General features: G+C 49.9%; 8 protein-coding genes across 8 annotated transcripts; 5 read left to right on the top strand and 3 right to left on the bottom strand.

Moving 5' to 3' along the window:
- Nucleotides 1-55: 55 nt before the first annotated feature.
- On the top strand, nucleotides 56-3221 carry PV10_02187 (isoleucine-tRNA ligase). The gene has a single exon (XM_016366476.1). It carries the CDS (start codon nucleotides 124-126, stop codon nucleotides 3142-3144), a length of 3021 nt encoding a protein of 1006 aa, XP_016225994.1. The 5' UTR covers nucleotides 56-123; the 3' UTR covers nucleotides 3145-3221.
- Nucleotides 3222-3487: 266 nt separating this feature from the next.
- PV10_02186 (uncharacterized protein) lies at nucleotides 3488-5209 on the top strand. The gene is made up of 3 exons (XM_016366475.1): nucleotides 3488-4394; nucleotides 4491-4583; nucleotides 4654-5209. The coding sequence occupies exons 1-3, from the start codon at nucleotides 3576-3578 to the stop codon at nucleotides 4954-4956; spliced, it is 1215 nt and encodes a 404-aa protein (XP_016225993.1). The 5' UTR covers nucleotides 3488-3575; the 3' UTR covers nucleotides 4957-5209.
- A 68-nt stretch (nucleotides 5210-5277) lies between these two features.
- Nucleotides 5278-8111, bottom strand: PV10_02185 (uncharacterized protein; the record flags this gene model as incomplete). The annotated part of the gene is made up of 1 exon (XM_016366474.1): nucleotides 5278-8111. Exon 1 carries the CDS (start codon nucleotides 7924-7926, stop codon nucleotides 5278-5280), a length of 2649 nt encoding a protein of 882 aa, XP_016225992.1. The 5' UTR covers nucleotides 7927-8111.
- Nucleotides 8112-8498: 387 nt separating this feature from the next.
- On the top strand, nucleotides 8499-9471 carry PV10_02184 (uncharacterized protein). Its single transcript, XM_016366473.1, has 3 exons — nucleotides 8499-8954; nucleotides 9014-9114; nucleotides 9166-9471. Exons 1-3 carry the CDS (start codon nucleotides 8779-8781, stop codon nucleotides 9336-9338), a joined length of 450 nt encoding a protein of 149 aa, XP_016225991.1. The 5' UTR covers nucleotides 8499-8778; the 3' UTR covers nucleotides 9339-9471.
- On the bottom strand, nucleotides 9417-10533 carry PV10_02183 (uncharacterized protein). The gene is made up of 3 exons (XM_016366472.1): nucleotides 10247-10533; nucleotides 10163-10180; nucleotides 9417-10087 (listed from the first exon to the last, which is right to left on the bottom strand). Exons 1-3 carry the CDS (start codon nucleotides 10417-10419, stop codon nucleotides 9466-9468), a joined length of 813 nt encoding a protein of 270 aa, XP_016225990.1. The 5' UTR covers nucleotides 10420-10533; the 3' UTR covers nucleotides 9417-9465.
- A 912-nt stretch (nucleotides 10534-11445) lies between these two features.
- Nucleotides 11446-12764, top strand: PV10_02182 (uncharacterized protein). The gene has a single exon (XM_016366471.1). It carries the CDS (start codon nucleotides 11508-11510, stop codon nucleotides 12594-12596), a length of 1089 nt encoding a protein of 362 aa, XP_016225989.1. The 5' UTR covers nucleotides 11446-11507; the 3' UTR covers nucleotides 12597-12764.
- A 747-nt stretch (nucleotides 12765-13511) lies between these two features.
- On the top strand, nucleotides 13512-16032 carry PV10_02181 (uncharacterized protein). The gene is made up of 4 exons (XM_016366470.1): nucleotides 13512-13791; nucleotides 13863-14474; nucleotides 14538-14612; nucleotides 14668-16032. The coding sequence occupies exons 1-4, from the start codon at nucleotides 13758-13760 to the stop codon at nucleotides 15819-15821; spliced, it is 1875 nt and encodes a 624-aa protein (XP_016225988.1). The 5' UTR covers nucleotides 13512-13757; the 3' UTR covers nucleotides 15822-16032.
- Nucleotides 16033-16082: 50 nt separating this feature from the next.
- Nucleotides 16083-16637, bottom strand: PV10_02180 (uncharacterized protein; the record flags this gene model as incomplete). Its single annotated transcript, XM_016366469.1, has 3 exons — nucleotides 16083-16267; nucleotides 16330-16468; nucleotides 16563-16637. The coding sequence occupies 3 exons, from the start codon at nucleotides 16635-16637 to the stop codon at nucleotides 16083-16085; spliced, it is 399 nt and encodes a 132-aa protein (XP_016225987.1).
- Between the last annotated feature and the right edge of the window lie 718 nt (nucleotides 16638-17355).

The raw sequence follows: 17355 nt of genomic DNA, 5'->3' as shown, positions 1-17355 counted from the left end.
ATAATTTAGTAGCAGGTCCAGCTTGACGTCTGGTTCAAGAAATCATGCAGTGACAACTTGATCGGGTACAATCTTCATGTCACGGCTGATGTCCTGGTGACTAGGGCCTGGTCAAATAGTGTCATGACACAAGCGGCGAAGGATGCCGCAAAATACTTGAAGACTACGCTTCGACTTCCGAGCTCGAAATTTCCTCCACGCCCACCTCCAGCAGATCTCGCCCGCTACCTTCCTCGATGCGCTGACGCTCTTTACGCCTGGCAGAAGGAGAATCGCCCTGCCTCAAACAACTTCATCTTGCACGATGGACCTCCATACGCCAATGGTGACCTTCATGTTGGACATGCGCTAAACAAGATCATCAAGGACATCATATGCAGGTCCAAACTCGCAGATGGCAAACGGGTCAACTACGTACCTGGCTGGGATTGCCATGGACTTCCGATCGAGATGAAAGTTTTGGAACAGCAGAATCTGCACAGTGGACAAGATGTTGACCCTGTGGCGGTCCGAAAGATGGCCCGGAAATTCGTCTTCAAAACGGTGGAGAAACAAATGGCGGGCTTTCGTTCTTGGGCAGTCATGGGCGACTGGAATACTCATTGGAAGACGATGGACCAAGACTTTGAGTTGCGACAACTGTCTGTGTTCAAAGCCATGGCAGACCATGGATTGATCTATCGTAGACACAAGCCTGTCTATTGGTCTCCATCCTCACGAACAGCTCTTGCAGAAGCTGAACTCGAGTATAAAGATGACCATGTCTCAACCGCTGCACTGGTCAAGTATCCGCTAGACCATCCTTTCTCGTCAATTCAAAGTCCAGTTCATCTTCTCATTTGGACTACAACCCCGTGGACATTGCCTGCCAATCAAGCAGTCGCAATCAACTCGGCTCTGAACTACGTTGTTGTGAAATCGGACACCCACGGCCATCTCATTGTGGCCGACACGAGGATTGAATACCTCGAGTCTGCCATTGGAGAAAAGGTCGACATCGTCCAAGAAAATATTCCAGCAGAAGATTTACTACGTTCCACATATTCCGGGCTTGCCCAATTTGGTGTGGGCGCTTCGAAACGGCCAGTTGTCCACGCAGATTTTGTATCCGCAGCAAGTGGTACAGGTCTAGTCCATTGCGCGCCAGGTCACGGAATGGAGGATTATGAAGCACTTCAACCGCTAATCAAATCGTCCGTGGTCTCGGTCAAAGCACCTATTGACGATCTAGGGCAGTTTGATGACACAGCTTGTCCTGATCGACCAGAATTATTGTCTGGGCAATCGATATTCGGAGAAGGCAACAAGGCCGTCCTGAATATGCTCACAGCCAAAGACCTCCTTGTACACCAACACGACTACCAACATAAATATCCCATCGATTGGCGAACCAAGAAACCTGTCATCATTCGTGCAACTGCACAATGGTTCGCCGACATCTCGAACATCAAAAAGGACACTTTGAATGCGTTAGATGCCGTTGCATTCACCCCGGATACTGGCAAGACCCGGCTACGCAGCTTTGTGGAAAACCGGTCTGAATGGTGTATTTCACGTCAACGAGCTTGGGGAGTTCCCATACCGGCAATATACCACAAAGCGACTGGACAAGCAGTGGTCAGTTCTCAGAGTATTGAGCACGTCATTAGTACCATCCAGGATCGCGGGATTGATGCATGGTGGTCTGATCCACCACATGATCCTCGATGGATCGCCCCTGGCTTGGATCCCGCGGATTATATCCGAGGCACCGACACCATGGACGTGTGGTTTGATAGCGGAACAAGCTGGTCATCAGTGCTTGGATTGAATGCGGTACAGACTGGACCGCTTTCTGATATCGTTGTCGAAGGAACAGACCAGCATCGCGGATGGTTTCAGTCTAGTCTGTTGACAAATGTGGCATACCAAAAATCACTTGACGCTACTGCTATTGCGCATGCTCCTTTCAAATCGGTGGCCACGCACGGCTTTACGTTAGACGCGCAAGGCAAGAAGATGAGCAAATCCTTAGGAAATGTCATTGCGCCAGCCGAGATTATTGCTGGCCTTGACAGTCCCCCAAAAGTAATATCCAAAGATACAAAGAAGAAGCCACGTGAGGTTCATGCTCTAGGACCGGATGCACTTCGGCTCTGGGTGGCCAGTAGCGACTGGACCAAAGACGTGGTGATCAGTCAGACCGTGGTCAAAGCTGTTCACGCTGCTTTGGACAAGTATCGAGTGACGATGAAACTGTTGCTGGGTCTGTTGGGAGATTTCCAAATTGAGCAAGCGGTGTCGTACGATGAGATGCCCTTGCTTGATCAAGTGGCTCTCCTTCAATTGCATCGTGTTAGCCAGACGGTGAAAACGGCATACCAAGACTTAGAGTTTCACAAAGCAATCATCGCGATCAACAAATGGGTCGCTACTGATCTATCTGGCTTTTATTTTGAGGCTATCAAAGATATCCTATACTGCGACTCACCTTCGAGTTCTCGACGCCGGAGTGCTCAGACAGCTCTTCATCAGATATTCACCCAGTTTCAACACATGCTAGGTGCGACAACACCTCTACTTATTGAAGAGACCTGGGAACATACTCCTGAAGGATACAAAACGGACCTGGAGCATCCTCTGAAACGGGTGTGGGCGCCTGTGCCGGCGGAATGGAACAATTCAAGTCTTGATGTGATCGTCCCCAAGATCATAACCATTAATTCGGCAGTCAAGTCTGCACAGGAAAAGGCACGATCCGAGAAACTCATGGGACAGTCACTAGGGTCTGACGTTGCACTCTACCTTTCTCCAGATGAGACCTTGGCCAGTATCCCGACTGAGACGTGGCAAGAGATCTTTGTCGTGTCTGGAGTGGACGTCCACTTCCACCAAGATTTCACTGAGAAAGCTCAACACCATCTCCAACACCACAACCCGGTTTGGGCACATTCGAGTGTTATTGAGAACACCGACGGCAACGGTGCTATGGGAATGGCTATTGTGACATATCCCACTGGGGCTAAATGCGCTCGGTGCTGGAAATATGTGGTGGAAAAGACAGAAAAAGCTTCGGAACAATCAGGATCTGCCGATGTCGTCAATGAAACTGAGTTGCCACTGTGTCAGCGATGTACGGATGCAGTGACAGAATATGAGAAGTGAATATTGGATATATATATATATATATATATATTCAGGTGTTCGGCAAGCTAGACAGCCCGGTGTACAAAAGATCATGTATAGATACAGTATTGTAGATAAATACCATGTACCAATAAAAGCAACACCACTATGAACTAAGAAGGCGATGAACAATCATTCGGGAGCTAGTACCTAAGTTATGTGTATTTATCAACAAACACATCACAACTCCACCATTGGGATAAGGAGACCAAATGAGTCATAGGGTCAGCTCGAATGACGCCATCTCACAGGTTGATGACTTTCGAGAGTCTGACGCCCTTGTGTAGACGTGCGGGGTTTTGTATCTACAGATTATGGGACGCCGATAGCATCATTCGACGTGGAGAATAAAAATATACACCGTTGGCCGAGTAAAATCAATCTTGTTGTGCTCTTAAACCTACCTGTATATGCTATCGACATTTACACCACGTGTGAGTGCCAGCTCTAGATCATTATTCCTCCAACACCACCATCATCATCGAATTCCCATCACTACTACTATTAGTACGATTACTACAACCCGCCACTTCACCCTCAATCAAAGACACTTCCAACCACCCAATTCCAATTCCAATTCCAATTCCAAGTTCAAATCCATCACTATGCCATTAATCCCATCCACCACCGCACTGGGCGGAAAACCACGAGTCATACTGGGCCTCATGACATTCGGACCACCAGGCAGCGAAAGCAAAGGCGGACGCATCACGGATCTGGACACGTACAACTCTCATCTCGACCACCTCCAATCGCGAGGGTACAATGAAGTCGACACGGCTCGAATGTACATCCAAGGCGACCAAGAAGGCTTTACACGCCAAGCACACTGGAAGGACCGTGGCTTGAAGCTCGCGACCAAATGCTACCCGGTCAACCCGGGCGACCATGCACCGGCCAAACTGCGTGCCACTTTTGAGACGAGTCTCAAGGAATTAGGCACCGATGCAGTGGATATTTTCTACCTGCATGCTCCAGATAGGAGTGTTCCGTTTGAGGAGACGTTGAAGGAAGCGAATGAATTGTTCAAGGAAGGCAAATTTGTCGAGTTGGGTCTGAGTAATTTCGCGGCTTGGGAAGTTGCAGAGGTTTGGAATATTGCTAATGAAAGAGGTTGGGTCAAGCCCACAATCTATCAGGCCATGTATAATGCCATCACCAGGGATATTGAAAAGGAATTGGTGCCGGCCTTGAGGAAATATAAGATTGATTTGGTGGTTTATAATCCGGTGAGTTACCTAATTGACGGCAGCTCCTTTCAGGGTTTCGTGATTTGTGTGAGATGAAAAGAAGAAAAGCTAACGTCGTGTTGTCGATATATACAGCTTGCCGGCGGTGTCTTCAGTGGCAAGTACAAATCCAAGGCTGAGATCCCTGACTCTGGTCGATTTGCTACCACGAATGAAAGACAAGGCAAAGTAAGTTCTCTCTCACACATAACTCCCTCACTCAGACTCTTTGTCACCCCTCTCTGATTGGCATACACAGATGTATCGAGATCGGTACTTCCACGACGAGACCTTTGAGGCCTTACAGCTGATCGAACCCGTGGTGGCTAAACATAACCTGACGCTGATCGAGACAGCTCTTCGCTGGGTGCGCCATCACTCGGTCCTCAAATTGACCGATGGTGGTAATGACGGTATCATTATCGGCGTCAGCAGTTTGAGTCAACTTGAGACTAACTTGACGGATCTGGAAAAGGGCCCTTTGCCTGATGAGGTTGTCGAGGTCTTGGATCAAGCGTGGAATACTCTCTTCAAGGGAAAAAGTCCTAGTTATTGGCGATGATTGGGGGTTAGATCCAGGTATTGATGAACATCAATTGGTTTGAGTTAAACTGATGGTCCAATAAAGAAGTGGGCGTCTAAGCAGATACTCAGATATTTACAAAGAACAGTGGATGCAAAGGCTATGTACTCAAGCCCACCATGGAGGTAGCATATGTAGCCTTGATACAATGGCAAGCTGGGAACAAGGAACAGGCTACTGTCTGCACGTGTGACCAAGCTACTCTATCTCTTGAGATACGCCGAAAAGTGCATGTTTCATTTTTTCAGAGGAAATCGCCCTGTGAAGTCTGCTCTTTATCTCGACCGACTCATCAAGACTTCATGACCCCGCCCTGGCACCCCTGGCACCCCTGGCACTTCTCCCCCGTCGTGCACGACTCCCAAAGCGGAACTTCATGTCATCGCTATCATCTCCCTCACTATCTGCCTCCTTTGCCACCGTCACAGGTAGAGTCTTCTGTCTCTTTGAAGCACTTGAGCTAGCAGTGGAAGGCGCCGTTCTCTTACCCCTGATACTGCCAGATGCAGTGGCTGATCTGCTTGTCTGCGTGTTGGTCTGTGTATGAGACTCATGCAGGGGAACAGTGTCTTCGTCCTCGTGGTCCACCGTCGCAGCACGTCTATCTGCAGCTCGGGTTCGTCGGGGTGAATCAAGGTCGATGTCATGTTCGACTATCGCGGCCGCCTCCTGTTGAAGCCGTGATGTCACAGGGCTGGTGCTTTTCATGCCGGACGAGACTTGGTCTCCCTCTTCAACGTCATCAAGGGTAATGCTTTCTTCTCCTCCAATGGTTCTAGCACTGGAATGCTGGGATTGGTCTTGATTTTGAAGCCGTGCTCTCTGACTTCTGGCTTCTTTTTGTCGCTTCTTCTCCCGCTCCCGCTCTATTTGCTCTTCGGTCTTGTCCCAGTACTTGTCACCGATGCCAAAATCGTTCAATTTGATTGCCACTAAAGGAACAATGACTTTGGTCGCATGCCCGCGCCGCTGTGGGGCTTCTCCTTTGCGCCGAAAGCCTTTGAAATTCTTTCTCCCATTCCATTTGGGATCCCAATTTTCACTCCTCTGGGTTTCGGCAGCAAGTCTGAGGTTTTTGCTTTTGTCGCGTAGTGGGAGGTCCATGGTTAGCACCTCGACGAGATTAGCCGGTCCGTCTTCGTCTGCATCGACTGGTTTGAGGGCGAATTCTTCTTCTCGCTTGGCGGCTTCTTCAGCCTCTTCACGGCGAGCATCTAAGGCTTTGCGGACATCAAGCTCTTTTTCGACTCGGCGTTTTCTCACCGTTGGAGGCGGCGGAAGATCCTCGGTATCGACAGCATTCCCACCATTGGCCTTTTGTTCGGCAAGTTTTCGCTTCTTAAATGCTGTGGCAGCTGGCAGCAAATCATCAATTTCTTCGGCAAACTCGTTCTCGGGGTCATTGCTAGGAGAGCGTGGACGCTTGCGAGAAACTGTTTGTGGTTCATCCTTGATGGCTGTGAGGGGGTCCGCTTCAGAGTCAAAAGCAATTGCATCGTCTTCGTCGTCTTCATACTCGGCGACAGCATCAGGGTCGAAACCATCATCAAAGTCTTTCAGGCGGCTTGCTTGGGTGAGTCTGGAGGGTTGATATGGTCGAGGAGGAGAATCTTGTTCCTTGACATGAGAGTCTTGTGCCGGTGGTGACGGCGAGGCCAAAACCTCTGTGCGAGCTTTGTCCACTTCTGGTCTTGAAGGCGTTGGCTGAACGCGGTCTAGTGATTTATTAGAAGAGTCAGAACCATCAACTTTTGTCCCTTTTCTGTTCAGATGTTGATCACTGTGAGTGTTGGAGGAACCAGGTTGCACAAGGGAACTAGCCGCAGAAGGAGGTGGTGGGACTCTCCCATCGGTAGTGCTTTCATATGGAATGGGTTGTCTCAGTGAAGACGGGTCATTGGTTAAAATAGCCCCGAGGAACTCGGACTGATCGATGGCACGTTGGTCCATTTTCAGAGCGGTCTCGTTGATGAGGGCATTGGTCCATTCTTGAACATCGTCCTTGCCTGTCCACCGAACCAAGATGGGAAGGGGGCTTTTTGTGGTGCTAGCCTTTTGACCCGCGGCATTATGAACAAATCGCAACAAGTCATCAGCTAGAGTACTTGTATTATCGACCTTGAAGAGAAGGGCTTTCCCATGTCCGGTAGTGACGACCGGTAACAAATTGTCAAATTGGGTCTGGTCCCCGAAAATAAAAGTATATCCCTGGAAAATGTTGATTCGGTTTGGATTAGGCTGGTACGCTTCGACAGGACTGATTGTAGGCTCACGGCCTGGTGGAGGAAGATGAGCTTTAGGGTCGGGCCATGCCGTATCGAAATCGAGTTCCAAAGGGGAGAGGTTTTCTTCCTGACTGAGAGTGGTGGGGGTGGCAGCATAGTCAAGGGCGTCGAGGTAGGATTCGGACACAAGGTATTTGCCGGCAATGAGAGCTTGCAAGCCTTTGGCCGTGTTTCTCTTGCTCGCAACCACATGTGTAGTCTGGTCTATGATGAAATCACCCGTAGCTTTGATGTCGAGAGGCTGAACTCTGGACTGCTTTGTCTTGAGAAGACCTGCCTTGACCTCCTTTTTGAGCAGATTCACAGTCAAGTTGCATGGCTCCCATCTGATAACGATCTCGTGAGGACACGAGCCAGGTCGAACGGAGTTTTCGAGGGATTTGAGCTCTCGTGAAGCATTCTTGATCAGCTCGCCATTGACAGACGTGCCACTCTTGGAGTTTTGGTCCTGAATATGAACGCAGGATCTGACATGGAGACGAGCAGCATCACCGTCGGCCACAGGGTCGACCTGAATGACAAAATGTTTCCTTGAGACGGTCTTGTGATCAATAGCAAAATGTACACCCTCTCTTTTGACTCGGCCGAATAAATACTTTTGGCCGGGCTTCAACCACATTCGTTTGCCTTGGAGGAAGTCTCCATTGGACTCGAGAATCCACATGGTAGACTCATGGCAGAAGGGAGGAGGGAGAAGGAGGGGACGTGGCCGATATAGTTTGGATGATGTTGAGGACAAGTTGATCAACCACTTTTTATGGATACAACCAGGCAGCGCAGGCAAAAAAACGCGATATGGGAAGGAGTGACTTTCTCGACACGCGCTAGGTTGTCATCTGTAGGCTGCAATGCGGGGATCCAGGCGAATTGTGGGTGCCGTGGTGCCTGGGAGCCCTTGGAGACGTCGAGTCAAGGCGAGTTGGCAGGCGGCTGTCGGTCACTCAGGCAAGTCGTATGTATGCCTAAGAGGTCAGAGCCAGAGAGGATACAAGATCAGGACATAGTGTGTTAGGCGTGTCAATGGCCTAGAACCAGGAACCCCACGCGCCAGACTCCTAAAAGTTAGTGTACTTATACTCATTGTTAAATAGGTGCGGAGCATTCCAGATAAGGCAAAGTCACTCCTTGCTGCTCTACTCCAGACCTGTTTTGGTCTTTTGGTGCCTTTCAGAAATAATTAGGCCCCTAAGGCCCTTGGAACGCTCGAGCCCCAGAACCCTTGGGGCCCCTCAGCCCCATCGACGACCAGGTTTATGATTGAACAACAATGGGTGGCCATGACCCTCACGACGTCAGCACAAACACATGTGTACATGCCGCAGGAAGATGTCACTAAGCCGGTAGCGGTTGCTCGTGTTACAAAGTTCCAACGTTCCAACCTGGTCAGCTCCTCATTCTGACCATCAATCCACCTGACCACCGTTCAAGACAATCACTACAACACAACAACACCGTCCGTCCTAGATTGTCAGCTTTGTTGCGACAACACGATACAGAGAATACCATTTGTTCCATCATGTCTGACCCCACTGGCACTTTCGTCAACACCGACAAGGCGCCTGTACTCAGGGCCGATCCAGACACCATCTCTCCACTTGAGCGGCGCAACTCTCTTGAGAAACACCTTCAACATCGACCAGATGCCCAAGACCTCAAGAATCGACACATCCTACTTGATACCAAGACTGCGCCGTAAGTTGACTGACGTATAATGGTGGAATTGGAACTCCCGTCTCACTATTTACTTCTAGTGCCCTTCAGGCCAAGCAACTGGAACTTGAACGCCAGCAGCACAGCGACAGTCTCCGGAAGCACCTGGAAAAACGTGCCGATCGAGACGAATTGGTTGAACGTAAGTGATGGGGTTTTGTACTTGACTGGCCAACACTAACCCGTCATCTAGGCAATATCCTCCCCGAGGGCAACGCTGCGCCAGCCTTGCAAGCCAGCCAAAAGGCTCTAGATCGACACATGAGGGCTGACAGCCTCGAACATAAGATTCAGACCCGGCCAAAGCCAGAGCAGTTGATCAAGGAAGGCATCCTAGAAGAGAGTGAAAACCCAATCAAGGAATAGGTCAAGTTGCAAACCCAATGCAATATGCCAGTGACATGTGCTTCAGTAGCTCCATGAGAGCCCAGCATGTGAGATGTGAGACAAACAATGGTTAGGACAGAGAGTAACAAAATATACTTCTACATGATCAATACCCCTCGATCTGGTCGCTTTCTCTCGGTCCCTCCGAGAAGTTGGTGTCGGGCCTCCATCCCTTGGGTCGTTCTTGACCTCGCACAATCATGCTGTAGACTCCGTTTTCCACCTTCTCGACTGAAGTCCTCGTGACAGACAGCTTCTTGTAGAATTCCTTGGATAGTGGATAAGTTCCACTTGGATCCATGAGTTCTAACGTATTGCGCAAGCTTTGCATGTCTGTCAATATGGACGACTTGGACGAGGACTCTGAGTCTTGGGTGCTTCCTGGCAATTTACCATTGGTAGCCATATATGTGATGGCAAATCGCATCAACTCTCCAGTCATGTCGAATATACCCAGTATATAGTCCTCGTGCGTCAAGATGATACCTTGGGGGAGTTTAGCCTGCGCTGCCTCGGGGGTCAAGAGACATTGGGTTTCGAGGTAGGAATGAAAAAGAACAGCCTCCATGAATTCCTGGATGCCGCCTGTGATGTTGCCCCGATATCGATGTGCATTAATCCCTTGGAGGTCGGGGACAATGCTTTCGAACAGCGTATTTATCGTTGCATACATGGGATCTATCTGTTTGGCAATTGAAACATGGACTGGTCGACCAAGGTCACGAACTCTAGTTCACAACAGTCATGAGTTCGTTTTTCGGTCTTTGTATCTGACGAGTGTGTTCTTGGACTTTTTCCCTTACCTCTGTAATGCAAATATACTAGGTCGTGTGAGCAGAGATCACCGAACGAACGTAAGGGGTGGGTGGGCGAGGTCGAATACTTACATTTTCTTACTTTGTGCCGTTATGTCTCTCGATGCCTTGATGATTTTCTCCCTCCGGTCATGATGCTGGTCAAGTTCTGATCGATAAGACTCAAACAGCGAGATGTATGGAGATGGAGAGCTGGAACTTGATGCAATCTCCATGCCGTCATGAGATCGTTTTACTCCAGCCATATGCCGTTAATGATTAATACAGTAAGGAGAATGCAGTGTCGAAAATGTATGATACTCAGACCTTGCCAGCCTTGTGGTGCCTTGACACGTAAAAATGGTTGGTTTTGGGGGTTGTGGAAAAAAGCTTGCGACCCTGAGAATTGATTCAATTGGAGATGCTGGGATGATGGAGAGGATGGAGAGAAGAGAAGCCTGCAGCTTTGTCGGCCAACCTGCTTGAACAGGCATTGACAACGAGCCTTAGGACGCCGTCTACCACCGCCTTTCACCATAAGCTTTAACCACGTTTCAACTGTAATGCACGACGTTTAGGCCCTTCGGCCCATTGCAGTGTCAAGTTGTGTCTCAATCTCAACAAATTATAATCCTACTAGGTATTTAGTATGTAACTAGTAGTAAATACCATGATATTCGACAAAAACTCTACATTTTCACCAACGTCAATTAAGAGCGAGAACGACAAATCACCACTTCTCAAATGCACTAGGCAATGGTTTTCCTTTGGGCCTTCTATAGATAGTCTCTAACTTTTACATATCGTTACATCCTCACTACTCTCCCGCTGTTGACCGCTGCACGTGGTACTGACAGTACTGTTATAGAGACCGCGAAATTCATCCTTGAACCCTCTAATTGGTGCTGAGGGTAGATTTGCTGTGCAGAGCGTTGAGGAGACTTGTTTATGGTCATCAGTCATGTGGCTACGCCATTGATAGTCCATCGTTGTGGCGCGATACGCGAGCCGATCTCCTCCAGATTCCTCCAGATCCTGGGAGTGGCAAACCCTCCAAGGCCTGTAGGGCCCAATGTGAGCGCTCTTTGATAACCCACCTGTTCCACAACGGCCCCAACCGACCGCCCGCTGACTGGCGCCTCGGGCTTTGAGTGTCACACTGACGTAGGCGCATTTCATAAACTCGAACAAAAACTTGGTTTAGTTGTCGTTACCTAACTACCCTGGTAGCATTTGGCCCAGGATAATAAAAGTTAGCCATGATGCCTAACTTCCCTACCTACTCAGCCACTCTACATCTCTCAGAACGAGATATTCTCATAGCAGTGGGATCTACTCAGATCTATCTGTGGAAATGCCCCCCAAAAAGCTGCCACCGCGAGCGGCATCGCAGCAGAAACCACAAACACCACAGCCACAGCAGAAGGCGAAACCACAACCACAACCACTGAATAAACCCTCCAGTGCACCAAAACCTCAACCCAAGAATGCATCTTCCCCTCCCACAGCACAACCGGCCATTCCAGAGCATGAGATCAAGCAAAGCTCCTCCATGAGCGCCCAGCTCGCCCTCGAAGCCGCAAAGAAAGCCTACGAACTCCGTCAAGCAGCGTATGGGGCTGGTGATCCTAATGCACGCGAAGAAATATTGGCCAAAGCGGTCAACAAGGAAATCGAGGCCGAGACCTTTGGCAAAGCCGCAAAATATACTCGCTCCGGGGCGTTTCAGGGTCTTGCAGCCGGTGCTGGTCTCGGTGTCCAACCCGGTGTGACTCTGGGGAAATTGACTGGAGCTCTTGTTGGGGGCGTGTTGGCTTCAGCGGGCGCAGTGCTAGGTGGTGGCATTGGATCCGCGTACGGGGCCATTAGTGGTCCTTTCTGGGATTTGGGTCAGATGGCAAGTCGCGGTGTCAGAAGTATAGTTGGCGATTTCCCCAATTGGGAGGCGACATCCAGCCAGAAAAAGGCACTAGAGAAGATGGTGATCGGGGCACAGCAGACTGAGGCTCCTAGTCAACAAGAGCTAGAGGAGATGAGGGATGATGACGGTGGACTCGGCCAGGAGGACTATCAGCAGTGGGCCACCGACCTGACAAGCTATCTCCCAAACATGCCGTCGATGCCATCCATGCCTTCAGTGCCTTCACTGCCGTCGATGCCAGGACTTTGGGGACAGTCAAAATCGAATGATCCTCCTCAGCGCCCAGATCAGTCAAAGAACGCGTCGACATCAAAACAAACCCAACCATCCAGACCGCCATCAAAGCCTCCAGCGCCTCCAAAACAGCAAGCAGCCTCTCCCAAGCCCAGTCAGCCCAAGAAGAAGCCAGCTAAACTGGAGCCCAGATCAACAGGGCTGACTTCGCCATCGAATCCATCAGCCGCTCGAAGAAAACCACCCAAATTGGAGACAAGGTCCAAACCTGCGACAGTCAATGCATGAATCAGCCATCGAAAGCGGTAGTATAGTAAGTGCTTGGATTATTCCCCGAATTTTGCTGTTGGGCGGTCAAGCCGTGGGGTGGGAAAACTGCTCGCACCTCATGTGGAGGCTCATCTCAGACGCCACCGCTTTTACAGCGGATGAGAGTGGCGATAGGTTGAGGTATTCATGATGATCTTGAATTTCTAGCCATGTATGTACAAGTATAGTTATGATTTACAGATTTCAAGACTATGTGCTCGTCCGGGGAAGACTCGGCTGATCCAGAGCCCACTTTTTATTACTCCTCCGTCATTGCGATATCTTTCATGGAATGTCCGCGGATACTCTTAAGCTCGCATCACCCGCTCGATGCCCCTCGATTCTGAAGCGATGGAGCGGAGACACGCCAATTATCGCCAATTTCAACCAGCCTCATGGCAATTCGTATGCGTATCAGCTCCCCAAATGGAGAATAGAACGTGTGGAAGGCCTGAAAGAAGAGGGCTTGGTAGGGCGGAAGGGTCGAGATCTTACCCGTGTCTACGCAAATGTTTACTGGTCGAGTTTCTCGTGTCCCCCGTATTCGAATAAATCCGCCCAAAATAAACATGTACGGAGTATGTTTGGCACATCGAGCATCTTCAAACTTTGTCACGGTCTGCGTTATTGCCCTTTGTTATGAAGCCCTGATGGGCTCCAAAATCACAAAAAGACCTATATTGTTAACTACAAGCTCTCGCTACGCTGCTGCACCCGATGCTCCGGCCCAAGGCTCGTAGGATCTGGTTGTCAGCCTAACTTACGAGCGCAATATGCCAATTGCTTACAAATCGTGTTTCTCCACTCGCTTGCATGTGTTGAGTAAAGAGTTCAGACAATAATAATGGTCCATTTGTGGCCACTATTTGGACCCTGGCATACTCCGTACATGTTAAGACTTTTGTCGGTCTTTGTCGTTATGGCAGATCCCTGGATCTCTAACTGCATGCGGACAGCATCATGGCTCAGCTAAGATGCGATGGATGAGAGCCACGGCGGACATTGAACAGCCTTGGGATGTTTCATATATTCAATTCGTTTATCCATTTGTTCCTTTACACCTGCCTCCAATGATTCTGTCGTAGCATCCGTCCTGAGATTATTGTCTTGGATAAAAGCTCCTTCCTCATAACTTGGACAATGGAGCAGCTGGACCTCGTTGTCGTTGGCGCAGGTAATTTATCTTCACCTCTGACCCTTGTACCATCACTCGTCACTCACTGACAACATTACTTGGTGTCGTAGGGTGCTATGGTCTCGCCGCCGCCAAGCAATATCTCAGCCAACACCCCTCCGCTTCTCTCGCCATCATTGAGACATCATCCTCCCTCGGCGGCGTGTGGGCTACCGAGCGCCTCTATCCGGGTCTCAAGTCCAATAACCTTCTAGGTACATATGAATATGCCGATTTTCCCATGACAACGGAGCGATTCGGTGTGCGGCCGAGAGAGCACGTGCCTGGGAGTGTAATTCATGAGTACATGGAGGCGTACGCTGAGAACTTCGGCATTGCCAAGTGCTTACGATTGAACACCAAGGTCATAGCAGCCGAGCATCTCCCTGAAGGTGGATGGGTGCTTGAAGTGAGAGATTCTGGTGACGAGGCCGGTCAAGTTGTCAAGCTCTCAACGCAAAGGTTGATTCTGGCCACGGGTCTCACTTCCGACCCGTTTATGCCACATATCCAGGGACAGGAAGACTACGACAGACCTTTATTCCACATCAAAGATCTCCAGAAGCACAAGGATACACTGGTTCCTGGTAAACGGGTTACTGTATTCGGAGGCACAAAGACGGCTTGGGATGCGGTGTATACATACGCTACACGAGGTGTACACGTTGATTGGATTATTCGGCGTAAGTGAACTCTTCGTCTGGTCGTTCTGCTCCCTTGCCGTTATTGCTGATTCTTCACCAAAGCTTCTGGGCATGGCCCGGCATGGATGTCACCGCCTTTTGTCACACCGTTCAAGAAATGGCTCGAAAAGCTCGTCAGTACGTTGAAGTGCGCCCCGGTATCCTGCTGCGCTGAATGCTGATACCCGGATAGATACTCGTCTGCTTCACTGGTTTGCCCCTTGTATATGGGCTCAAGACAGCGGTTACAATGCCATCCGGTGGTTCTATCATCGCACTCCCATCGGGCGCGCTATCACAAACGGTTTCTGGAACACCATCGCCAACGATGTTATCAATCTCATGGGCTTCGAGAAACACCCAGAGTGCGCCAAGCTCAAGCCCACCGCGGAAGCCCTTTTCACGGGCACGAGCTTCAGTATCCTCAACTACGACACCGACTTCTTCGAACCGATCCGTAACGGCACTGTGAAGATCTACCAAGCAGATCTGTCACATCTGAGCGAGGGAAAGGTCCATCTTGATGATGCTGAGGAGACCGTGCTCGACTCGGATGCTTTCCTCTGCTTGACGGGCTGGAAGCAGAAGCCTCGACTCAAGTTTCTTCCCGAGGGCATTGATCGCAAGATCGGGCTTTCATATGCTCCTACGACCGCCGATAAACAATGCGGGCCGGATGAGTGCCTTGCCGCACAGACTGACCTGATCGAGAGAGCTGACGCAGAGATCCAAGTTCGCTTTCCCCGGCTCAAGGTGCCGATGAAGTTCAACCCAAACTATGTTCCCCTCACCCAGACCAAGGCATTCAAGCAGGACCCCAGCACTGAGGCCCAGACAGAGACTACCGGATCATCGAGCTTGACAACTTTCATGCTCTACCATTTCATGGTCCCCGGCACCGCAGAATTCCTTCGCACTAAGGACTTCGCGGTCGCAGGCGGCCTGCAAAATTTTAGCAACATCACGACCGCACACATTCAAGGTCTCTGGATCAGTGCTTTCTTCGATGGCAAGCTCGCTCGAGACCCTAGCTCGGCTGTCACGCCCAATGACGTTGATTCAGAGAACGTAAAGGGTGAGCATGCGAAGACGATGACTCTGGACGAGGTACACTGGCAGACGGTACTACACAACCGCTTTGGTAAGTGGCGGTACCCAAACGATACCGGGGCGAGACATCCGGACTTTGTATTCGAAGCGCTGCAGTATATGGATATGTTGATGGTGGATTTGGGATTGAAGGTTCACAGAAAGGGAGGATGGTTCAGGGAGATAACAGATCCATATGGACCGGAAGATTATCGGAATATCAATGAAGAGTTCGATGCGCTGTTTGAGAAAAAGTAAAGATACTAGGTACCTTTGTCCTTAGCACTTAGCATTTGCTAGTTGTTCTACCTAGAGCACAGAGCGGGCGGAGGAGAAATGCAAGGGTTCTGGAAAGAAAGGTTTGTGACTTGAGGAATGACCTCTTGCGTCGATCCTCAAACCAGTCCAACAAACCATAGACAGTCCCCGTGTAGAAGAGATTGAATTCGAATTCCAACCATTCCAGACATCGATTTATCCACCTCATGCTCCCGCCTACTACTTCGTAAAGGGCCCCTCTCAACAATTGTATCCCCCATCTACATTCCACACTGCACCTGTGACGAAGCTGGCCTCATCACTAAGGAGGAATGCAACAACATTTGCAACATCAATTGGTTCAGCCGCGCGCTTTTGAACCTGTCGAGCAACCTCGGTGGATGTCTCTACGGGCTCATTCTCCATCATCGGAGTCCTGATGACACCTGCGAATCGAGTGTAAGTAAGCCTGAAAAATCTCAGTTCGTGTAATCGAGTTTCGGCATACCAGGAGCCACACAGTTGACCCGAATGTGAGGATTTTCCTTCGCCGCGGACCTGCTGATCCCAATCACCGCGTGCTTGCTGGCACAATAGGATCCAAGCTCCTCCCATCCCATCTGACCGTTTACACTTGCCGCTGTGACCTTTGTTGTGAGGGCACCCAAGTCAGCTGAAGGCCTGCTCTTCATCTTCGGGAGAGAAGTGTTCTCGATCAAGGGGACTTGGGCCGAGACTTACAATACTTCCACCCGCGCTCATATGTCTGAGCTGAGCCCGAGTGCAGAAAAACACTCCTTTGGCATTGACATCCATTTGGAACTCCCAGCCTTCGTCCGTTTCGTCGATGACCTTCGCCTGTCGCCCAACTCCAGCAAAATTCACCGCACCGTCGAGTTTACCACAGCCGTGACTTGACCGGTGGCCGAGGACACCGACCCAATCACAACATTACTCAGCTGTGAACCTTGACGCGCAGCTTCACATCATCTAGTAGTGCTTGGGATTGAGATCTCTTGCAAGAGGATTAAACATCCTCCTTCTATAAACCTTAATCTCTTCGTGATTGCTCAGCTATAAGTGTAGCATAAACAGTCGTCAAGTTGAAATATCAGGCCCATGACAACTTTGCATCGTCTCCAAATCAGCTTCAATCATTGAATACTGCCGCAAATATGAAGGTTGCCGTCGCCGGAACAGGCAATGTTGCACAATATCTTTTTGAGGAAATCCCAAAGTATGGACATGAACTGGTTGTCCTGACGCGAAAGGCGAAGCCTGGGAAAAATTACGTTCAAAAGGAGACTGACTACAGCCTGGCATCCCTGGTCCAGGTTTTGGATGATTCGGGAGTCGAGGGTCTGGTGTCAACCATCGCCGACTTCGACAATCCTGCTGTCGCAACCCAAATACAATTTGATATGCTTGAGGCATGCAAGCAGTCGAAAACATGTAAAAGCTACGTTCCATCGGAATGGATGAGTGACGTCCTCAACTATCCAGAGCAACCCATCTTCTTGGCCGAGACAAACGA

Source organism: Exophiala mesophila (genome assembly GCF_000836275.1).
Source record: "Exophiala mesophila strain CBS 40295 unplaced genomic scaffold supercont1.2, whole genome shotgun sequence".
In the NCBI taxonomy this organism is placed as follows: domain Eukaryota; kingdom Fungi; phylum Ascomycota; class Eurotiomycetes; order Chaetothyriales; family Herpotrichiellaceae; genus Exophiala; species Exophiala mesophila.
Note: the sequence above shows the minus strand (reverse complement) of the source record. Positions and strands in the feature narration are given on the sequence as shown.